Below are 25,772 nucleotides of genomic sequence, written 5' to 3' on the forward strand. Positions count from 1 at the left end.
TAGGACTGTGACTATAATAAAACATTGTATTATATTTCATTAGTAATTTTTCGACATGTGGATTAACAAATTCACTACCCTGATCCCTTTAAATTTTTTCATACCACTCTTGTCCAAGAATGCTTTCTTTAGCCTGAGCAGATTCAACACCTCCCTTTGTCTGCAATGGGATGGCATACGTATAGTGACTAAAACACTGATTGCAAGTAGAGTGCACTTGTATGGTGTATTGCCACGCTTTTGAATCTCATCTAGAGTTAAGAGATTTGCTTGCATTAAGTGCAATGGGAATGGGATAGGGCTTATGTTTGTCCACTTGGTGAAGTGCATCTTGAAGTAAAAGTAGTTTTTTTATGATCGTCAATATTCTCATTGTTAATGAATTTACTCAGATTGTCCTCAAAGTGTTACCCCGGTGAAAGAGCGAATTCTATTGGAGAAACCTTAAAGGGATTAGCCATCTAGAGAAAACTGTTTATAAATCTTGAAATTCGTGGCAGTAAAAGTGTAAAAAATCTACCACCGTCCTGAAGAAGACGTTTCCTTTTAAAATGTTTTCCTTTCTTTTTACGAGCCAAGGCACGTACAATGGAACGATGTCGCTTTGCCTGTTGCTTAATTATTTCTGGCAGTTGAACATTGCCCTCGGTTAAATTTATCCAAAGTTTAGATATTAGATTAACGAAACCATTGTCAATGCCAAGTTTGAATATGGCTTTCCCAAGTGGAGGCTTTGAAGTTCTTAGAACGGAAAATAAATGTACATTTTCGTGTAGTTTCTTCAGTGTCATGATGGCAACTAATAGCCTTTTTTACTGTTCACGGGATGATATACTGTAATTTCATTGTCAAAAATATCTGCGACGACACGTAAATCTTCAGGTATATTTTGATTAAGATCCAATAGAATGTAGCCGTAGGGTTTATTAGTTGCCTGATTGTACGCTGAAAGTAGAAATTTTGGAGCACCGGGATATATTTGTTTATTGAGAGTTATTAGCAAGCTAGAATCACAAACAACTCTCTAGATGATATAGTAGGTACAGTTCAAAGCAAGTGTTCGCATACACTTGCTCTGATGAAGGAGATTATGTAGAACTAGAGTAACGGAAATCTGTTCATGATGTGAGCGAACAGTAAACAATTGTAGCATTTTCTGGAACCATTTTTCAATGGATTCAGCTAAATCGTCAATAATCAGCCAAGAGTTTGGTTCAATAATGTAGAAAACATCAAGCCCCTGTATGAATTGTAACTTCTTCGCCGATGTAGCAATAGCTTTTATTTTATCGTATGACTCCTACCAAACACTGTAGCAATGGTAGATTTTTTTGGCTTTTCCATAAACATTTTATCACAATTATTAATTTTTTTAGTTAAGAGTGTCGTTTTGTCTGACATTGATGGGCCACACAGAAACGATCTGAATGGCTTTTTAAATTGATGCATATTGCTGTTCGCATCAACAGCTCACCTACAACTAACTGTAAACTATAGATGTCTAATGACTAAGTAATTTCCCTATTACTACTACTCCGTTCAAGAATAATAAGAAGAAGAACAAAACCAATAAAGAATCATATTTTCTTTTATTTTTTAACATAAAAGCAGCCCTTTACAAATAATAATAATGCAATTAGAAAAAAGCACTTCTTATTAAACAAAGAATACACATAATCAAAATTTTTGTTATTTATAACAAAAAACAAAAACATTTATTTGAAATAGGCACTATGAAAAAAAAAATTTTATTAAACAGTAAATAAACTTATAATAATCAGTTTTTTCTTTATTTATTTACAAAAAATTACAACATTTATTTGAAATAGCCACTAGGAAAAAAAAAACTTTTTTATTAAACAATAAACACACTTAAAATAATATCACATTTTTTGTTTATTTTATTTACCAAAAAAAACAACACATTTAATAAACATCATTTTTAATTTAAAATGAGGTCCCCCCACTCCCCACCCCAGGGGTGCCCACTATGGCGGCCGAAGGCCGAACCGGAAAGCACATGGGGCCAGCTGCGGTGGGCCGGTGACCGGGCCGGGAACATTAAATTATGAAAAAATGACTACCTTGCATAAACACACATTGAAAATTTATAAGTTTTGATAAAAAAATATGTTTCCTCAAAACCACCCACCCACCTTGTATCATGAATGAATTTAAGTTAATTTATGCAGACCGAGTTGTTTTGCGTAATCTATACATTCAACTTGATCTGAAATCATATAGTGTCCATTTGGAAGTACCCTCACACCATCCTCAAGTACATAAACCTTGTCTTATATGGCCGACGTGGCTTTTTCTCAACTCTAACTGTGTAGTTTTTAAATTATAAAGAGCGAATCGCCCTGACTTTCGCCCTTGGGACTAAAATACGTTCCACACAGTTTCTATAAACACTCATATTGAAATTATCTTTTACAAAGTTTGTAGGCACCCCCTTGCTAACTTCTTTGATATCCTTGTTGTGCGTTTCCACACAGTATACCTTCGGCCCAGGAAACACACCACTGGATATCAGATCGCTTCCCGTTCCAGATTTTAGCATTACCAATGTATTTGGGGCCTGGCGTTTCACTAGGTCTGGATAGAGGGATTTATTCCAGTTGATGTAGTCCATCCGAGAGCTAATGTACTCTCCATGTTCCAAATCATTCAACAAATTTTCAGTTTTAACTTTTAACAGGAGTGAATCTGTTTCTCCCTAGTACACTTGAACTTGTCCCTCAATCGGCCTTGTACCTTGCATACATTATAATAAAATGACAACCTGAGTTTTTTTTGAAATTTCCGTTATTGCACTCTCTCCTGCAATATTTTTAATTAAAACAACGTTTCTTTTCTTGCGATGTAGGAGCACCATATTATAGTCTATGATTGTGAAATATCTGACGTTTGGGTAGGCCATGATTCGAGCACAATCTTTCGGATTTGTTACAGTATTACAGCGACTTCTGTTTCGTAAGTTTTCGCACATTTTACCGAAGGCTGAGTTCGAAATGAGTTTAAAGATTTCCTTTTCAACCTTCGTTTTCGCTTGTGAACGTTTACTGACAAAGGTGTCAATAAACGTTTTCCTGTAAGGCTTTTGTTCAAATTGGTGGGCTCTATTTATCTATGTGACTTTGAAACCATTGGACACCATCCACCGCAATAGCGCATTATGAACAACAATATTCTGTTTCGGGTTAAGGTCAGCAATAAGTTTTTCTTTGAAGGCACCCAGTGCATACTCCCATCCTCTACTAAAGGTAAATTGTAGGGACTCAAAGTCCTTACACACCGGTCTATTTATGCACGGGAAAACAAAGTGTTTTACCGAGTCATGGATTTTCATGGGTATTTCACCGTCAATTTAAAAAAAAAACCATCCTTGCGCCCCATTCTCCTCAACGGTAGCAACTTTTTGGAAATTTGAAGCAGATGGATCGTTAAGCCATTTGTGATTGCCACACGGCAAACAGTAGTGAGACATCGCCGACGGATAAAGGGAATTAAGATAAAAAAAACTGATGCAAATTTTTCATCGGTGTGCTTTCCGGTCGGATCAGTTTTCTTGATACGATCCCCGTGAAAAACATACTCTCCCCTCATTGATCTCTCTACAAATAGATGCAGATCCACGTCGGTGATCAGACCAATTTTTTCTTTGCTGATTTTAAGAATGAAGTCCATCACAAGATGAGGAGTGGAAAAATAATACCCTAGATCCAACCCGAATTCCTCCTAGATTTTATCCGTTTTTTGAATACAATGTCAAGAAGAGTTAGTATAGCATTGGCCAAGTGTAGTTTAAAGTAAACCCGTTCATTTTTACACCTTCCCTTTGCCCAAACCCTTTTGGCAAATTCATAGTCGCCAGTGGTGCATTGACTGTCCGTAAGGGAATTGTAAAATGCTTCGAGAGGCGTTAATGACACCTCATCTAACCTCGTGGTAGAGTTGTAGTAATCATATGCGTATATGCCCTTACACATTAATATATCATACATTTCATCATCGGGGAATCGCTGTTTAAGGAGAGAGAAGCTGTCAAAATTGTTGCTTTTCTGTACCTGAATCAATTGAATTAAAGACTCGGTGAAGAAATTGAATGAGTCTAAAAAATGGCACGTGTTACTACTTTTTATTCAGTTACGTGTTACCCTTGTCAACTGTTTTCCACAGGAATTCTAGCAGCAGCAGCCTCTCTGATGATTAACCATCTACCCATGCGTTATCTACAACTTCCCCCTTGGCCATGCGGGCCAACGCCGATAAAGTAAACTTTAAATCGTAATTGGAATTGTGTGTAAAAACCGGTACAAAATATTGCTGACTAACGTTTATATTGCACGATCTATGTGCAACCCCTCTAAAGTTACTCCCTCCCGGTGAAATTTCCTGCCATAAATGATCATTATCGATCACCTTCCCCTTTCCCCCAGTAGCATCATCAAATTTTCGCTTACAAACCCAACATATTTTACCATTTTTAATGACTAATCTGTCATCTGGTGATAGAACCATAGGATAGTGTGTTTAGCGTAGGCGCTAAATTGCGCCGTTTGCTGTTTTAATAAGACTGGTCAATGCCGTGCGCTTGCAGTCCACCCCCACCAATGACTCAACTACATCAATCACTTACATAATGTTACTAAAGTCGCTTTGAGGGTGAGCGTAAAAGACCCTTATGGCTTGATATGTCTTAAAACAATTAAGACTTGATGATTTGTTCACGTCTCTAAGTATGCCTTTGCAGTCCAAAACGATCTTGTTGCTTTACTTGAGCGAGTTTTGGAAATTTTTAAAACGCAAGATCGCTCTATCTCCGCTAACCATTTCCACGGCCTGGTATCCATGACGTATACGATGTTTTATGTGATGCTTTAGCTTTAAATCACTACGAACTCTGGACAGGCATTTTGGACAATAGTAGCATACACACCCCTTTTTAACCTTACCCAAAACCCTGCTAATATCTGTAATTAGATTAAAATGTCCAAGTGAATCAGGCTCTGAAGGAGACGTGTATAGTAACCAGACCCAATGTTTTACTGATTCAATAGACGGAGCCTCACTGGAAATAATACACCTTTTTTATCAGAGCGCTGACCCTCCTCAAATTCTGTTTCTACTGTAACACCGTAACACCAATCTTCAAATGTTCATTAGCCCGCTCAAAAATATCTATCCCTTTTAGTGTTATGGGAAATTGACCATTTAAACAATTGAAATCTACTTTAGGAAACTTTGACCCATCCCAATTCGCTGCCAATTTGTCCAACTTTTTCTTAGAAGCATTATCACGCAGGGGTCGAAAGGTCGCAATCAAAAATGCATACTTGAAACACTGTATCCTCGCGTCGAAAAAGATCCGTTGTATACCTCTTCAACCCTCTAAATGTGAATGATAATTTAAGACTATAGAACCCTCCCCTCCCAACCACCTCTTAGAATAATTTTTTTTAATCTACAAATATTAACGTTAAAATGTTCTATGAATAAAACAACTGACTCACTACCCCCCTCATTATAATTATCCAGTTTAGTTTACGATGCTGTTGACCCAATCCAAAAAAACCTCATAATTTTCCAAATGCGGCTGAATTGCATCATCTCTTCACACAAATAGATTGAATAAAGTTCACTCGCATTTTCACTTAAATAATGCATTCTTAGTGCTATTGACGCTTTTAAACTGTCCCTCCCTCTCCACACCCTCATCTATTGTTCAAGAAGGGCTCGAATCTTGTTAACGTAGGAATGAGTAATACCCAGGGGGTCTGTTACTATACCCCCTGACATTAAAGAATTAAAGGAGTCACCGAAAGTGGCCGTGTAGACATTAGTATGGTGCATGGCAGAGTTAGACAATAAAAAATCTTTTAGTGTATTTACTGTTGACGCTAATGTTTCACTGTCACCACTACTACTCTGGTCAATCTCAATAGGGGGGTGGGGGGCTGCCATAAAATCTCCCGATTTAATAGCACCACCACCAGTCTGTTCAATTGCAATAGTGAAGGTCGGGATCGGCGTGAAATCCCCCAATTCGCTAAGGATACCTTCTAACGTGTTTGAGATAGCTGATCAAGCCACCCAGCATTGTCTTGTGACACTATTTGATTATGTATATTAACATTTTCAATAGAAGTAGTATGCAAACCCGGTTTAGATGCTCTTGGGGGGATATCACCCAAATATTCGTTTATAAACCTATTTGTCCATTCCTTGTCCTCATTCATGTCTATGTCACAAGTTAAGTCCTCTAGGCTAGCTACATCCCCAAAACAATCATTTAAGAAGTCTCTTTGCCATTCTAAATCAATATCAACTACTGCACTATCCTGAAAATCAACTGGTGGTGTTAATAACGGTATAAACTCATTGAAAATAAATGTTCCTTGAGCTGACGGTAAAGGCGATAGTTCAACAGCGTTAATCTACAAAAACAGTATTTATTCTCCCTGTGAAATATCCACTATTTTATAAAGTCAAAAAATAAATTTTTAGTAAGCTATATGGTCACTTATGTAAAATATAAAGGGATTTTTTTTGTCTCCCTCCATCCCTCTTCTTCAACAATTAGCCCATGAGTTAATACACACACAACTAGCTGATTTAAAATTATTAAGAGTAAAAATAAGAATAGACGAATGCTATAACATAAAATGTAACAAGAAGTATCTAACCCGTTAGGTTCTCGCTAATTGTCATCCGTGATCTATTTTCATTGCGAAATTGTATGTGCATTATAAACTTGAATAAAAAATAGGGGTTATTAAAAATTTTCATTTATGTAGAATAGAAATAGGGTTTTTCGGCCCCCCACACTCCCTCCAACGCCTATTTTTTCTACAAGTACACCATGACTTAATATACACAAGTAGCTGATTTAAAGTTATTAAGAGTAAAAATAAGAATAGACGAATGCTATAACATAAGATGTAACAAGAAGTATATAACCCATTAGGTTGTCGCTAATTTACCATCTGTGATCTATTTTCCTTGCAAAATTGTAAGTGCATTATAAACTTGAATAAAAAATAGGGGTTATTAACGATATTCATTTATGTAAAATAGAAATAAGGTTTTTTCTGCCCCCACACTCCCTCCAACACCTCTTTTTTCTACAAGTACACCATGACTTAATATACACAAGTACCTGATTTATTATTATTAAGAGTAAAAATAAGAATAGACGAATGCTATAACATAAAATGTAACAAGAAGTATCTAATCCATTAGGGTATTGCTATTTTATCATCCGTGATCTATTTTCATTGCGAAATTGTATGTGCCCCATAAACTTGAATAAAAAATAGGGGTTATTAACGATTTTCATTTATGTAGAATAGAAATATTGTTTTTCCCGCCCCCACACTCCCTCCAACGCCTCTTTTTTCTACAACTATACCATGACTTAATATACACAAGTAGCTGATTTAAAGTTATTAAGACTAAAAATAAGAATAGATGAATGCTATAACATAAGATGTAACAAGAATTATATAACCCATTAGGTTTTCGCTAATTTACCATCCGTGATCTGTTTTCGTTACGAAATTGTAAGTGCATTATAAACTTGAATAAAAAATAGGGGTTATTAACAACTTTCATTTATGTAGAATAGAAATAGGGTTTTTGGCACCCTCTACCCCTCCTCTTTCCCCCTGCCGCAATTACTCCATAACCTAATATACATAAATATCTGATAAAGGTACTTACGTCAGGAATTGTAGGTAAATCGTCAGAAATGTCCGGGCTATGAGATGGCGGTGCGTACATGATTACAGTCCTCCTGACCATGTTCATTGATGGAATTAGGTCCACATCAAGCATGCTAGATGTGGCATCGACTTTCGGTCGTTTTTGCTCGGGATGACATTGAGCATCAATTTCCTTGAATAAAAATTAATTTTCAGTTTTTTCGCCAGGTAAGTCCCACAGATAGGGTTAGATAATGACTTTCTCATCATGCAGGATAAAGGAAAAAATGAATGCTTTGTCAACTAGGAAAAAACACAATTAAAACGTATGGGGATAAATTATTTCGTTCATAATTTCAAATCTGCTTAAACTCGTAGAAAAGGAAACATGACCCCCTAACACGAAGAAGGAGAAGTCTAAGCTTTCAGTTAATAACACGAATACGATGTAACATTAAAAAAAATATAACCCAATTTGTGAGATAATCTCTCACGAAACATGATAAAATACAAAAAAATTCGTTTTTTCAGTTATATAAGATACGATTTAAAACTTATGGGGTTAAATTCCATTTGGTCAAGCTTGTAAATCATATAAAAAGAAAGAATTTTGCTAGTCCAAGGAGGACCCTAACCTATCTATATTTTAAATGCGATATGCATAAAAAATAACACAATTTTGCGTATTAGTTCCATCAGATTTTTATTAAGAATATTAATAATCCTCTCCCTCCCCCCCCTCAATACCAAAGCCCCCACCCCACACATTAAAGATATTCTGCATATTTAAAGGACACATATTGCTCGTTTCTTAAAATCAATTTTAAGTCTCAAATATACGATATTTTTGCAAGCCACTTAAGAAGCGTTTCACCCAAATTGCCTTATACCTGAAAGGCTGTTACAAAGCTAGCTATATTTAAAAAGTCGTTTTTTATATAAAACAAGAATAAAAAAAATATTCACATACCAAAATTCTCTTGCTGCTATCCATTTGAATACGAATAAATTTATCAAGAAAGGTGATCTATTCGGCTTGTTTTTTCAAACTGATGCAGAAAGAGTTGTTCATCTACATTTTATAGAAAAAACATGATTATTTTACCCTTCGGCTGAAACTATTATTTTTACAGGAAGTCCATTAAACTTTCGAACACGTTATACCAAGGAAATCTCTTTAGTTTTGGGTATTAACCCTAGAAAAACCTGTCTGACAAGTCATGTTCCCAAGGGCGGATCCAGGATTTTTTTTCGGGGGGGGGGTTACTAATTTTTGACTTTTTCGGGGGGTTTTTATTAATTTTTGACTCAGTTTTCGACTAATTTTACTAATTTTTACCTAGGTTTTACTACTTTTCCACTTATTTTCGACTCGGTCAAAAAGTTTGGGGGGGGGGGGGGTTCAAACAGGGTAACCCCCCCCCCCCCGGGATACGGCCTTGCATGTTCCCATTATAGGTCCATAATATAGCGTGTTTTGTCGCTTTATAGGACCATAATATAGTGTTTAGACGTATTATGCTACCTGTCGTCAAATCTTATAATGCCTCACTACTCTTAAAGCCTGCTGGAAATTTTTAGCCGAATCAACATTAGCTTCAACGTTAAAAAACATATATCTAATCAAAAATGAGATTTATGAAATTCAATCTAAGTTGGAAAAATAAATTATTGATTCAGTGTTGTAAGGAAAATATTTTTAAAAAGCTGTGCATTAATAAAGTGCTAGGCAATCCCGTACCCACAAAACCACTCATTAAATATTATGCCTTTTGTGTTATAATAGCCAAAAGAAAAAAACCGTAGTGTGTGCTCTTTTGTTAGGAATGCGGAAAAAATATTCTGGCCCATTCCCCCCAACACAAAATTCGAAGTTATTTCATAATTCACCCAGATTGCCAGTTGCAGGATGACAAATTGCCACATATTATGCTTTTTGGCCATCCATCTGAAGCCAAGCGACAGTCACCCCCCCCCCCCCAATGGACTAGGAAGAGGTCATAAGGAAGGATATGAAGAAAACCAAAACTTCATAAGTAGGACGAGGAGTGAAGCTTTGAATAGATTGGGGGTAGAGAAGGAGCATGTAAAGCCGTGTTGGCCTCAAACGGCTTGATGCTGAAGTGAGTTGTTGTTAGCAGTAGTAGCAGTTACAGATACTGCGTTAAAATCCAGCACACATGCGAGAAGTGAAGTTTGGTTAATGCTAATGCAATAAAACAAAATAGGATGAAAATGTAATAGTTTATGAACAAATTTGGGCTATATATTTGCACATTAGGGGGGGGGGGGTAAGCATAGTATATGTTAAATACAGAACACGCTGAATAACGCGAGAAGTGAATTCTAATTAAATAAAACAAGATAGGATAAAAATATAATAGTTTAAGGACAACAACCCCTTATTCTGGAATACATTAACTGCCTCTTTTTCTGTCCTTAGCAAATCCCAAATTGTAATTTTAGCATCCATGCTCATTCAATCGCTTGTCATTACAGACTAACAGGTTCTTATGTGATGTTAGTATTATCATTTCTCGTATGTGTCCTAGATTTTAGCACAGGACCAAAAAAAACTCCCCAGGTAAAAAAACTTTTCCTGAAAAATTCGATCCGCAGCTATGGCACAAAACATGGTTTACTTACCAAACTACTCATAAAATCCGTCATTTTTTTTAGCAAAACCTATTGACTGTATGCAATCTCTACAATGAAATTGATTAATGGACACTAAGTTTAGTGACTGGCTAAATCTAATGGGCGCAGCGGTTATATAAAGTAAGAATTATTTTGGTCTTATGTTTCCAAAATTTACAACAGTATTCAGGCAAGTTTCCATGGTTTTGTTTTCGGGATACTTGGTGTCTTGAATTCTATTAGTTCGACTGATATTAATCATCCCCATGTTCATCTTTTGATCTAAATTTTTATTTCCTGGTAGCTTTAGCCTGTAGCTAAACTATGGGCACCAGTTCACGAAAATGTAAGACCAGCAAAGATTTTTGATTTTTTGAAGATTCTTTTTTTTGAATTTTCGTAAAGACACAAAAAAAATAATTTCATAATATAAGGGAGAGAGGCATTTGTTTTTCAAAATGAAAATGTCAAAAAATGGCCATTGATGCCCCTGAGATAAACCAGAAATATACGCACCTTTTAGTGTCAATTGACAGATCCGTGTGTAATATTTCCATTTTTTTTTTTATAGAGAAATCACTTTACTTACATAAATATTTACAAACTTCCAGAAGCCTGGTTTTCCAGGCTTGTCAGGCACTATCTCTTTTCAACTTAACATCCTCACCTCTTTTAAATAAAAATAAAATAAAAAAAAAAACGAGACATCTCTTGCTCACTAAATTCCCCGACGGGTACCATTAATAATTATTACCAATCCTCATACTGTTTGGCACTGCTTGAGGTAAAAAAAACACATTAATCAAAATCATGACAACCAACACAATGTCCCCTTAGCAGCCTACGGAAATCGAGTCTAACTGTCTGGTCTGGAATTTCACCTGGTAGTCTTTCCCACGTTAATGGAAGCTGGTGTCTGAGCGAGAGGCCAGACCGAGTCGATGCTTTCCTTGGTCTTTGAATCATAACTATGTTAGGAGTACCGTATTGATGACTTTCAGAAATGTTACAAAAGATGTTATGCAGGCATTGTCTATAATTCTTTAAAATATCTACAATTTATTACAGGAAATTCCACTGTTAACGTCAACGCCTTCGGGAATTAAAACCGAGACAAGAACATATAAGGAATGGAGTATGAGTGGGTTTGCCGAGCCAGCTCAGCAAACAATTCCATCCAGAGAACCTATGAGTTTCAGTAATCAATCAACTGGAAATGCTACTAGAAACATTCATAGTTATGAACAGACGGTTAAAAGCGGTTCAAACCTGGAAAAGATACCGCAGATACGGTTTGGTGGCGTCGGTTCAGGGTTTGATGACATTTTGAAAACCGTCAAAGCAACTGGTGGAAACGTCAACACTATTCAGGTAAAAAAAATTAGTTAATTTTCTTACTCCTTCTTCGAATATTAGAACGTCTAACAATAAAATTTGGCTCTTGATCTCAATGCTTCAGAAATAAATATTGTAACACCAAAACAATGTAACAAAAGTATAACTCTTTTTATCTCGGTTTATAACGGGTTCAGTATATTCCCTTCGAATAATCTAATGTTAAGTGCAAGTTTGTTGCAATTACTGACTGAATAGTTTTTTACTGAACATAACAACCGTTTAAAAAAGAATTAGTTAAATTACAGTGCAAAGAGCAGGGGTTCTAAGGGAGGCAGCCACCCTCCTGATGTAATGGATAATTTTTGTTTAATTCAAGTTTCAATGTTGCTGTTTATTTTCATTTTAAAAATCTTCTAATTCAAAAGCTTCTTATTCAATTTCTGTTCGCTTTTTAAACCATTTTATGATTTGTACTAAATATAAGAGGGATGCCCCTCCTCAACTCCATGCTCTTTACGTGAAGTTTTATCTTTAGCATTTAAAGCTCGACTCAAATTTTGTATGGACTGTATCTGTGTCTAAGAACGAATTAGTGTTGCCAGATGTTTGGATTAAAGTTGCACCACCATAAAAGTGAAATTACGCCGAAAGCTCCATTTTTCTTAGTAAAAATTGAGCCGATTTGGAAAAATTAATGCGCAAACGCCTCAAAAAAGTGCCAAAGTGGCGGACATGCGCTCCATCTGGCCACTCTGGAACGAATGCGTATCGGCACAGAATGACGGCCCTCTGAAACTTGAAGGCTACGTAGATAACCTTTCAATAGCTCTAAGATCGATTGCCTGGATATAATTTTAATTCGATAGCATCTAAGCACTCGCTGGGCCAAAATATACAGGCCTCCAGTTCTCTTCGGGCGTTATATATAGGATTGTTTCTGTTAGGTTTAAGTTTTATGTCTTTACTTTTATTCGAAATAACTTAATTGTTTTTTTTTTTTGGGGGGGGGGGGGGGCTGATTTCCATTAGTTTTTGTACCGTGTTTAGATTTATACTGAAGTTTATCTCAAAGATTGGGTCAAGTGTGTTTCCCTTTTTCTAAAAGTCTGAAAAATTTTCTTATGCTTATAAACAATATATTTGGAATCAACATTAAAAGATGATTCGTTAATTCATGTATTGGCACCAAATTTGTATTTAAAAAATTTTATTTTCCATGACGAAGTTCAGTCTCGTCGAAATTCCTATTGCACAATTAATCCAAATATATTCCTCCAATTGAAGGGAGACTAAGGAGTGAACTCCTTTTCCCCTTGACTTAATTCGGAGGACCTGCTGGGACTAAAAAGGAACTTTTTGGGGCTTCAGCCACCCCCCCTCCAGAAAAATATTTACCGACATCCCCCAATAGCTCGTGTGTCCTTGTGCAATCAAATAGTTCGTGATAATGAACTGTAAGTAAGGAGTGACGCGGCTCAATAGTAATCGAAACTAAAAAAAAAAATAGAATTTTGATGTCATTGGATATACAAAAAATCGATTTCCAAATATATAAGATTTATTAAGTTTAGTGTTACCCATCAAAGGCTACGAGTCCCACACCGTCAGGTTCAGCTTATCAGGAAACCCTATTGTATTTTTTTTTTTAATGAAAGTAAATAACAACATTAAAACGTAAACGAACAGATATTATTATTAACTATATAAGGGGGATTACCCCTCATCAACGCCTTGCTCTTTACGCTAAGTTAGATTTTCCCCCAATTCTTTAATAATGACTCCTGAAACACAAGAGTCGTTTAATCAGAACGATAGGAAGCTTTTTAAAAGTACTAAAAGCTTTAGCCTGAAGAGCGAGGTGTTGAAAAGGGGGCAACTCCCTTTATATACGTAATAATTTCTATTCATTTTAAGTTTTATTGTTGCTCCTTACTTTCAGTCGAAAAACTTTTATTTATTTAAGGCTTTATAAGCTTTAATTCTAATGTATAAACACTCTACATTAACCATAAATTTTTTATGGACTCTTCGTTTAGGAAGAAATGTGTCATCACATGTCAGTATGAACTCCTAAATTGGAAAGCTATCTTAATGGCTTTTCAATAATTATAAGCCAATTTGATGTCTCATTATTTTTCACTCAATAGCTTTTTGCTCCGATCCGGATTAATGTTTTATTTAGCGGCAGAAGATGGATTAATTTGGCACCTTTTTGTGGCACGTTCTATTTTCTAAAGCTGCACAAATAAATTTAAATCAAAACCAGAAAAACATAATATGAAAAAACATTTATCCTTCTGTGAAATTATTGTCTTGTTGTCAATCAGATCTAACACGCCACATTATGTCACTTTCTGGCAAAGAAACGACTTCTTGCTACGAAACAACAAGGGATTATGAATCACGAATTTTCCACTGAACGGCAGCCAAATCAACATCCACATATGGATGCCAAAGATGATCCATAACCTTAGAAATACTAATATTGGCACAGCAACTAGATTTTTACAAAAATACTCAACTAATTAAAAAAAATTTAAATACGGTATCACATTTACTTCGTTGCCCCTTTGGGTTGCTATCTACTGAACGGATCTCTTTTTTAGCCCACTCCCCACATCCGAATGCAAAGCTAATGTTTAAACTAAGATTTGTCGTCAATATTTAGTATTTTTGAAACTGCTAGAAGGTCTTCAAACTGTATTGATGGAGCTAAACTTCCCCATCTCTCAACGTAAGGGCTCTTTTGTCCTTCCGATTAAAGGAATGCTGTGTCTACTGATCTTGAGAACATTTCCTAAATTTTAATGATATGTTGATATTGACATTTTCTGCAGAAGTCGCATCAGTTGAGAAGTCAAATAGATCGCTGGAAACGGTCAAAAGTAGTTGATTGTTGGAAAAAAGTCGACAGCTGCGTGTGTTTTTTGGTAGCTCCTCTTCTGTATTGATGAACGACACATCGGTCAAATCATGCGTCAAAAGATTAAAACTAATAGAGGCTGGACTTCAAATTACCAAGTCAATTCGCAATACTTTTGTAGTCCCTTGATATGCAACAACCTTTTTTGATCCACATACAAAGTATTATAATTGTGTGTGGTAAGGCTCGGCTACACATAGAGCTTTGTTTATCTAGAATAGCTGTATTGACCAGTAAATAAAGGGGTGTATGCAAGACGAATGACAAATGAATCAGCGACAGAGGGGGAGAGAATATTTGTCATGAAAAACTCAGGAATCTTTAAATACCAGCTTTAATGAAAAAGAAAGATTATTCTTAAAACATTACCTTAATTTAATTTAATTTTAGAGTTCCAAGTTGAAATAATAGCATCAGGCTTATAATCAAGAAGCTCCATAGCTTTCAAATGCAAATTTTGATGGTAATTAAGCGTTAAGACTATTTATAGAAAGTATTAGGGTCTTAAGCACTAAAGTGGGTGGGAGTCTGAAGTTGGGAGATGGGGAAGCTGCGCTGGTCCAAGGAGCCCATTTGTCCCTCCAATAATTAGAAGAGAAAATCTGTGCACGAGTCTCTTGTCGACAACGTGCCGTGCCCACAATTTGTAAAATATATAATCAGCATTTTGATAAGGACACAGGCTAATACTGGAACACTGAAGCCTAAAAATAAAAATATATTAAAACCATATTTCTCATGCATTGCTTAATTAAACCAGAGTTGGTATTTAATGATTTCTGGGGTTGTTGATTACAAATCTTAGGCTATTATTGCAATATAGAAAAATAAAAATAAAACACACTGAAGACATATTTCACTAATATTGGTCGGATATTTCTTGGATATTTCTGCTTCAACCCATAATTCTAGTTCCATTTCCTCAGTAGCGGAGAACTCGGGTGATCTGATTGAATTGATATATCCACTCCATATGTTCTACCAGCAATTTGTAAACTAGAACCAGACTCAGTTCGAAGTTCTGGTTTTTTGTCTATTAACAGCAAATTTCGCATGCATTGCTTAGTTAAACTAGAGTTGGTATTTGATGATTTCTGGGGTTGTTGGTTACAAATCTTAGGCTATTATCGCAATATTGAAAAATAAAAAGAAAACAAACTCAAGACATATTTCGCTAATACCATATTGTCTGTATTGGTTGCAATAAAGGTGTTCTGTAGATATTTCTCTTTGAATTGGTAAATCCCGCTTTCTCTCTGTACTTCGATGGCTGCAGTCCAAGAAATCTCTGATGTGTACTGATCAACTACCCTCAAACTTTTCTGTAAAAATTTTAAAAGATTTTGGTGGGATATTTCCGCTTCAACCCATAATCCTAGTTCCATTACCTCAGTAGCGGAGAACCCGGGTGATCTAATTGAATTGATGTATCCATTTCATATGTCCTACCAGTATTTTGTAAACTAGAACCAGACTCAGTTAGAAGTTCTGTTTTTTTTTTTTTTTTTGTATACAAACAGCATATTTTGCATGCATTGCTTAGATAAACTAGAGTTGGTATTTAATTATTTCTGGGTGTTGTTGATTACAGATATTAGGCTATTATCGCAATATAAAAAATAAAGAGAAAACACACTCAAGACATATTTCACTAATACCGTAGTTGTCTCTATTGGTTGCAATGATGGGGTTTTGTAGATATTTCTCTTTGAATCGGGGAATCCCGCTTTCGCTCTGTCCTTCGACGACTGCAGTCCCAGAAATCTCTGATGTGTACTGATCAACTACCCACAAACTTTTCTGTAAAAATTTTGATAGATTTTGGTTGGATATTTCTGCTTCAACCCATAATCCTAGTTCCATTCCCTCAGTAGCGGAGAACTCGGGTGATCCGATTGAATTGAGATATCCACTCCATATGTTCAGGGTTGCCAACTGGACATATTTTATGTCCAAAGACATATTCCTGTGTGCCTGGACATAATGAAATAATAGGGCAAAAAAGGGACATATTTTAGAAATTTGGGACATAAAAGGGACATATTTTGCAAATCAAGGAGGCACACTTGTGCCTCTATAAAGAGGCGACCCACCACAATGTTAAGCGATTTCAGGTCCTAGAGGTCGCAGAGAGACGGCGGTAATTGCATTTTGTAGCCCAAGCTCAAACTAAGAAACTTGCAAAATTTCATCCTCCTCCGACTTTATCTTCATGGGGTAAACTGGGCCGGAAGTTTGGACCCTCCCACCACAGCCCCCCTTTAACGTTGTCCGATTGGGCTGAAATTTAGAGGTTAAGCTTTCCTAGGGCCCGGAAGCTTATCCTCGAAATTTCAGCTCAATCCGATCACTCTTTCCCTTTTTTCAAAAAACCAAATATAGCCACTTAACGTTCATCTCTTTTTTTTTTTCTTAGCCACGCCTACAGGTCACCGTTGGCACCGGATCCGGTTGAATGAGGACTCATTAGAAGCAGAATTCGACCTGTTAGGGCCTTTTGATATTTTCAGACCGAAAAAATTATCCCCCGAATTTACATTTACGAAAAACCTCGTTTTCCTATATTAGCCCATGTTAATTTTTCCCTCCACAACCCCCCTTTAACGTTGTCTGATCGGGCTGAAATTTAGAGGATAAGCTTTCCTGGGGCCTGGGAGCTTATCGTCGAAATTTCAGCTCAATCTGATCACTCCTTCCCTATTTTCCAAAAACCACATATCAAGATTTTTGGGAATTTGCTTGCGTCGAAAATACCTTCTATTTGCTAAACAACAATTACTATTGTGTTTGTATAGTCCAGCGGCTGAGACTTCAGACTTTCAGGCGGAAAACTCGGGTTCGATTCACCATCAGAGCAACTTTTTTATATACTTTGAAAAGAAACTCAGTTTCTTTTTTAAATTATTTGAAAAAAATTACGTTTTCTAAAGAGTTAAAGAGGCTGAGTTACAAGGTCGACCCTTAAAACGTACAGGGATTAGGAGGCACAGTTGGGGGGCTGTTAAAGAGGCTGAGTCACAAGTTCGAACCTTAAAACGTACAGGGATTAGGAGGCACCCTGTACGACGTGATTTGAGTATTCAGGAATTAAAAGCCTTAACACAAGAATGTTCAAGAGCGGGGGGTTTGGGGGCGGCAGCCCCCCAACTTTAACTCCTGACACGATCAGCTAACAGTTAGTCAAGCAATAATAAGTAATAAACTGTACAAAAACGTGCAGAAATTATTTGAAAAAAACTACGTTTTCTAAAGAGTTAAAGAGGCTGAGTTACAAGGTCGAACCTTAAAACGTACAGGGATTAGGAGGCACAGTTGGGGGGCTACCACCCCCAAACCCCCGCTTTCGCAGCCTTTAAATATAAAAAAAAATTTCTTTAAACTGAAAGTAAGGAGCGACATTAAAACTTAAAAAGAACAGAAATTATTCCGTATATGAAAGAGGCTGTGCCCTCCTCAACGCCTCGCTCTTTACGCTAAAGTTTTTATTGTTTAAAAAAAGAGTTGTGAGAAAGTCAAACTTTAGCGTAAAGAGCGAGGCGTTGAGGAGGGCACAGCCTCTTTCATATACGGAATAATTTCTGTTCTTTTTAAGTTTTAATGTCGCTCCTTACTTTCAGTTTAAAGAAATTTTTTTTATATTTAAAGGCTGCGAAAGCGGGGGTTTGGGGGTGGTAGCCCCCCAACTGTGCCTCCTAATCCCTGTACGTTTTAAGGTTCGACCTTGTAACTCAGCCTCTTTAACTCTTTAGAAAACGTAGTTTTTTTCAAATAATTTATGATATAAAATAGAATATTTCCCGGCTGGATATACAAAAAAATGCCCTTTTCCACCAAATTGGTGTTAAAGTGACTTATCTAGCACTAAATATACTTAATTACTTACTTTCTACTGATTTTTTGCGTTTTATACCGTGTTTTTGGGAGTTTCTTGCCCTTTCCCGCAGACAACTAGCGGCAAATGCTCTTGAAATGCTTTACAAGTTTGTATCCTATCATCTATAAACGATTCTATTTTTCCTTGCTTTTACGCTACAGTCAAGATAATAGGCAAGCAGGCACCCTTTTCCTTAACAATCGCTTCCGGCTACTAATAGTCAGGCAAAAATACATATCTATATATCAAGTATTACTAACTGAAACTGAAAAGTTATTAAAAGAGAAAAAATTGGATTATTGATGATCTGTAATCAATTTTGATATCAACAGATGTATAAAAAGAACTAGCTTATTGTGCTGATTCCGAATATTTAATATTCATTATGTTTAGTGTTACCCATCAAAACTTGCGGGCCTAAAAAAATTTGCCAAATTTTCGAAAAAGGTGAAAAACACCCCTTAAAAATCAAAGAATCTTAATGGAAATCACGCCATCAGATTCAACATACCAAGGAACCCCACTGGAGAGGTTCCAAGCTCCTATCTATAAAATGTGAAATTTTGTAGTGTTTGCCAGAAGAAGCATCATGGATTCGTCTTTATTTTTTGTTGTTGCTTTTTCCAGGGGTGATCGTAGCGAACCAATGGTACTAGAATATCGCAAGAGGACTCATTCAAACGAAAACTAAAAGATCTAGTGTGTTTTTTAAGTGACCAAAAATTGGAGAACTAACCCCCACCCCTTGTTATTTTTGTCAGAAAGTCGTCTCAACAAAATTTTGAAATAGTCCTTTGTTCAGAATAGTTGAAAGGTACAATAGATGTCTCTTTGGAGATGGCATGACCCCTCAGAACCACCAAAGGAAGGGCCGCAAGTTATGAAATTTACCCACTGTTTAAATATAGTATTTGTTATAGGGAAGTTACCTACGTTTTCCAAGAGGGGAAGGAGGTCTTCTTGAGATGGATTTTCTACGGGAGAATTTCCCATTGGGATGGAAGTTTCTGGGGGTAAACTTTTCAGCGGAAGTTTTACATGGGGAGAATTTTCCAGAATTCGTATACACAATTTGTGTTATTTGTCCTACTTTCTCGTTGTTGATTCTATTGTACATGCGGAGACAGTTTGAGGGACTTGTTTGGGGGAAGTTTTCAGCGGAGTTGAAATTCTCCGGGGATCTTTCTGGGGGGGGATTTTCAACGGGAGAAATTTTTATGGGGGAATTATCACCAGGAGAAATTCTACATGGGAAATTTCGGGATGAGAAACTTTCCGAGGGAAGGTGGGGGGGGGGGTATTTTCCATACAAATATATTCCCCAATGACCTTAAAAATGATCAGAAACTAAATGAAAACAAGTCTTTCGTCAAATAAAAGTGTGCTAAGGAGCATTTGTCTGGCAGATTTGTAAGCAAAAAATTTTTTGGGAAGAATTCGCAGGAGGGATGGAAGCGGAAGAACTTTAGATGGGAGGAATTTTATATAGAGAAATTTTTGGTGTGGGAATTTTCCACAGGGAGGGGGGTGGATTTACTGGAACTATTTGAAAAACGATCAGAAATAAATAAAAAAAAGCAAGTCTTTTCTCCCGAAATTAACGAGCGACATTAAAACTTAAAACGAATAGAAATTATTCCGAATATGGCAGGGGCTACTACCTTCTCAATACCCCCTCTATACGCTAAAGTTCGACCTTTTTTCTGATTTTTTAAAGAACTATTCTTGAAACACAAGGGCCATGTAATTGAATCAAAACCTTTAAAAAAAAAATCTTAAAAAAGATTTTAGCGTGAAAAGAGGAGTATTGAGGAAGGGGTAGCTCCCCTAATATTTGGAATAATTTCCGTTTGTTTTAAGTTGTAATGTTGCTCCTTGCTTTAAGTGGAAAAAACTTGTTTTTTCGTTTAATGAATGAAAGAGCGATAAGGTTACAATTCATTTTATACTTCTAATTTCTAATTATACTTCTAATTAAGTTGCTAGTAGAAGGAGTAACCTTCACTCACTTGGAAACAGTGCCGTGTCCAGGAGGTTGACCCCCCTAAATGTTCGTCCGTCTCGTAAAAACGCAACAAAAATGTATGTAAACAAATTATTGATGTTTTTTGTACCCCCCCCCCCTCCGAGAAAAATCTTGGACATGGCCTTGCTTAGGATCGTCAGACCAAATGAGGATATAAATTTGAAAGGAGTGCAACATTGTGTAGAAAGAGTCGTCGTTGGAAATTTGAAAGCGGCTCGATTGGAAATTGAAAGTTTTAATGCCTTTTCTAGGTATCATAAGTGATTAAAGGGCGAACAGCCCCCCCCCCCCGCCCGTCATTTCACCAAACATGTCCAACCGAAATTTTGAGATCTCGATTTTGTTCTGCATATTTGAAAGGCCCGGTAATTGTTTTTCGTGGATGACCCCCCCTCCCCCAAAAAAAGCTTTCATGGAAAGGGCTACGAGTTATAAGTAGTATCTCTCGTCTGGATTTGCTTGCCCCAATAGCAATTTCAACGTTATTTGCTTGCGTCTCTACGCTTTTCAAAGAGATTCAGAGCTCCCTCACATGGCATTATACTATGTTCCATCTTGTGCTACTTGGGATTTGCATAATATGCTATGAAGGACAAGTTTTTTTGACATAATTTACGTGGATGGTTGCATGGAGGGTTGAGTTGCACGAGGGTTCAGTTACAGGGGGTAGAGTTACACGGGGGTTTAGTTAAATTGGGTTGAGTTGCACGAGGGTTCAGTAGCACGAGAGTTCAGTAGCACGGGGGTTCACTTGTACAGGGTTTCGGTTATACGGGGGTTCAGTCACATGGAGGGTTCAGTTGCAATGGGGTGATAGTGTACTGTATAATACACAAGTGATGTTTTGGAGAGTATTGTCAATTTAAAATAGTTTAGAAATAAAAAAAAATTAACAAGAAATGGCTGAAAAGTGTTTTGAGGGGGATGGGATTGCATGGAGGGTTGAGTTGCACGAGGGTTCAGTTAAAGAGGGTGCAGTTACCCGGGGGTTTAGTGATATTGGGTTGAGTTGCACGAGGGTTCAGTAGCATGAGAGTTCAGTAGCACGGGGGGTTCAGTTGTACAGGGTTTCGGTTATACAGGGGTTCAGTTACATGGAGGGCTCAGTTGCACGAGGGTTCAATTAAAGGGGGTATAGTTACACGGGGGTTTAGTTAAATTGGGTCGAGTTGCACGAGGGTTCAGTAGCACGAGGGTTCAGTAGCACGGGGGTTCAGTTGTAGAGGGGTTCGGTGATACCGGGGGTCAGGTCCCCGGGGCGTCCAGGGGCCCGGGGGGGGAGTTAAATGGGGCTTGAGTTCCACGAGAGTAGTGCTTTGTCGTGGTTTAGCTTGTCACAGTTACATTCTCTTGATCTTTCAAAGTTCAAAGTTGAACCAAAGTTGGTAACTCTGCATATGTTCTACCAGTAATTTGTAAACTAGAACCGGGCTCAGTTCGAAATTCTGGTTTTTGTCTACAAACATCATATTTCGCATGCATTGCTTAGTTAAACTAGAGTTGGTATTTGATGATTTCTGGGGTTGTTGGTTACAACTCTTAGGCTATTATCGCAATATAGAAAAAAAAAAACAAAAACTCAAGACATATTTCACTAATACCGTATTGTCTGTATTGGTTGCAATGATGGTGGTTTGTAGATATTTTTCTTTGAATTGGGAAATCCCGCTTTCGCTCTGTACTTCGATGGCCGCAGTCCCAGAAATCTCTGATGTGTACTGATCAACCACCCGCAAACTTTTCTGTAAAAATTTTGATTAATTTTGGTTGGATGTTTTTGTTTCTACCCATAATTAATTTAAAAAAAACAAGGTTTTTCCGAGGGAAGTAAAGAGCGAAGTTGAAACTTAAAACGGACGAAAATTATTACTTCTTAGCCTATTTAATATATATTAATATAACTAGTATAAATAAACCAACTAATTATGTTTTCATATGCTTTTATGATTATTCAAAACTAGCGCTTTACTGAAAACACATACGAGTTTTGGTACAGTAAAAGCAAACCAATTAAGGACACCTTTTATAGAATCAAAATATTATCAATCTCTTTTAGGATCAATCCCTTTTAAGATAAAGCAACAATCCATTTTAACATTTTCTTTATTTTTTTTACGTTTAATTTTGTATCACTTCTGCACAATGGCTAAGTTCAATGACTGGCTCTCGTTTTGGTTCTTAAAAGGACATGTCATGATTAGTTTGTACACAAGTTCGAATTAAGGCCCTCTTGATAGTATTAGGACTATAGACTAGCTTTATAATTCGTATGATAGCTTGAAATTCACTCTTGTATAGAGAGAAATATTCGGATTTCCAGATTTCATATTATGTCTCATTAGATCTTCATTTAAAGTTATACTAAAGCATATTTCTTACAATTTAAGACTGTATATTACTCACTATTGGTATTATAGCTGGTGAGAGCAAAATGCTGATTGATAAATCAATCCAGTGTTTCTTTATGCTATTCAATTACTTCGCGGTTATTAAAAAATATTTAGTTTTACGCTTATGCTTTTAAGATTTAATTGTATACTGAAAGTTACTAATGTCGAAACTGGTGTAAGACTATGAAAAGCTTTATAGGTTCGTTTAGTGTTATCAGGCTGCATACTCACTTTTGACTCTTAAATCAATAATCATGTTTTTTATACTTGACTTTTGTGTTTTCAGTAAAGTGCTAGTTTTGTATAATCATAAAAGCACAGGAAAACATAATTAGTTGGTTTATTTATACTAGTTATATTAATATATATTAAATAGGCTAAGAAGTAATAATTTTTGTCCGTTTTAAGTTTCAACTTCGCTCTTTACTTCCCTTGGAAAAACCTTGTTTCTTTAAATTAATCTTTGTTCGTTTTCTAGGTAAAATTCTACTTTTGCTACTTTTGGCTCTCTTAGAAAGGGGTTATGTTATAAAAAGAAAACTTTTAGGGGTGGGTCTACAGGCTAAAGTATGTACCAGCAAGGTATTTTGAAGTACCTACCTCCACTCCTTCTCCCTCTAGAGGGTCCTGAAATTTGCCTATATTACAGGTTCATACCTTTTGAAATTTTGACAAAACAACATTGTACCTTAATTTTCAGTTATCAGTTTCTTTCTCTCTGGCTTTAGTTCTGAAAATGCAATTTCTGTTATTTGAGTAGAATTTTAAGCCATATAAATGTTTTTTTTTTTTCAAAATTTGGGAAATGTATTTGCATATATTTAAAACCTTATAAATTGAGATTGAGCAAAGTTGTGAAGCTGAAAACAATTTTGTTGTACTCCATTTAAGCTGAAGATCTATATTTCAAGGTTTCACTTTTATAACACACAGATTTTTAAAGATCATCAAAGGTCAGAACCCTCTAGAGGGAGAAGGAGTGGAGGTAAATACTTCAAAATACCTTCCCAGGACACACTTTAGTCTGCAGACCCATCCATGAAAGTTTCATTTGCCTAACCGAACCCCTTTCTGTGATAGCCAAAAGTAGCTATGTTGTTTTCTTCAAAATTTAGGAAATGTATTTGCCTATATTTAAGACCTTTTAAATTAGAGTAGAAAAAAGTTTTAAAGCTAGAAAACAGTCTTGTTGTGCTTCATTTCAGCAAAAAATCTATTTTACAAGGTTTAACTTATTATAAAACACAGATTTCTAAAGGTCATCTAAGGTCAGGACCCTCTAGAGGAGGAAGGAGTGGAGGTAGGTACTTCAAAATACCTTCCCATGACATACTTTAGCCTATAGACCCATTCCTTAAAGTTTAATTTTCCTAACCTAACCCCTATCCAAGATAGCCAAAAGTAGCTAAAGTAGAATTTTACTCCAGCCGCTTGTTTGTTCAAAATTTCAATAGGTACCTGTCATGTAGGCAAATTTCAGGATCCTCTAGAGGGATAAAAAGTGGAGGTAGGTACTTCAAAAAATATCTTCCCGGCACATACTTTAGCACCTCTAGAGAATACTGTAGACAATCTCGACAGTTACAAAAAACTTTCAGTTTACAACAAAAAGTTTGCTATCCATACTTTACAAAACAATAAATCTTTAGGCACTGAAAACAGAAATGCAGCTACAGGTAAAATCACACAGCGGTCTTGGCCATGATGGAATTGTCTTCTCCTTGTGTCTTCCTTCATCATCATCTACTTAGTTTTTATAGTTTGTTTTTCTACAAGGAAATACATCCATATCACGTGGTATTTACTTTAAGGAAAATAGAGGATCAGACAATTCCATTATGTTACACTTCCCCGCCGCGATGAGGCACCACTGCTTAAACTTTGTCTGAGCATCGTTAGTTACAGTCACAGTTCATATAATTATCCAGTAAGCTTATCGCAGATCATTTCTGGTCTTCGTTCTCGGTGCGAACAAAAAGCTCCTCCCACTTCTTCGTGCAGTTATTAATAGCGGGTTTCCACTTGTTTCCGATTGTTTCGCGTCTGACTTGTCTACCCGTGAAAAGATCTGACGCCGCTTATGTTTCTACGTTCTCTGGAGCACTCGCACCCCGGTCTGGGTTTTTATAATGGGTGAGATAGGGAATGATCATACTGGATAATTATATGAACTGTGGTTACAGTAGTAGACTAAGGATTCCTTTAAAAGAGGAAAAAAATTCTTTAAATATAAAATTTTGGAGTTTGCTTGTTAGGAGCCTCCAAATACTCGAACTATTTATAAAAGTAGATATAAATCAAACAGTTCGTGGTAACGAACTGTAAGTAAGAAGCGCCCCGGCTCAATGGTAACCGAAACTCTAGAAAACGAAATTTTGATACCAATAGATACATCAAAAGAATCAGATTTTAATGCTGATTTCAAATATATAAGTTTCATCAAGTTTAGTCTTACTAATCAAAAGTTACGCACCTGAAAAAATTGGCTGATTTTCGAAAAAAGGGGGAAAGACCCCCTAAAAGCTATAGAACCTTAATGAAAATTACGCCATCATATTCAGCGTATAAGATAACCATACTGTAGAGGTTTCAAGCACCCATCTACAAAATTGTGGAATTTTGTATTTTTTGCCAGAAGAAAGATCACGGATGCGTGTTTATTTGTTTTTTTCCCAGGGGTGGTCGTATCGACCCAGTGGTCCAAGAACATCGGGAGAGGGCTCATTCGAACGGAAATTAAAAGTTCTAGTGCCCTTTTTAAGTGACCAAAAAAATTGAGGGCAGCTAGCCCCCCTCCTACGCTCATTTTTTCCCAAAGTCACCCGATCAAAATTTTGAGATAGCCATTTTGTTCAGCATGGTCGAAAATATGATAACT

General features: G+C 36.5%; 1 protein-coding gene across 1 annotated transcript in view; it reads left to right on the forward strand.

Moving 5' to 3' along the window:
- Window positions 1–25,772, forward strand: part of LOC148955306 (uncharacterized) — a 162,474-nt gene that overhangs the window by 78,523 nt on the left and 58,179 nt on the right. Inside the window, exon 4 of the mRNA XM_089101403.1 lies at window positions 11,412–11,714. Within this exon, the coding sequence (XP_088957529.1) occupies window positions 11,412–11,714 (303 nt within the window). The remainder of the gene's footprint in view (window positions 1–11,411; window positions 11,715–25,772) is intronic.

Source organism: Artemia sp. Qi Xiang Cuo, chromosome 2 (assembly GCF_049724085.1).
Source record: "Artemia sp. Qi Xiang Cuo chromosome 2, ASM4972408v1, whole genome shotgun sequence".
NCBI lineage: Eukaryota > Metazoa > Arthropoda > Branchiopoda > Anostraca > Artemiidae > Artemia > Artemia sp. Qi Xiang Cuo.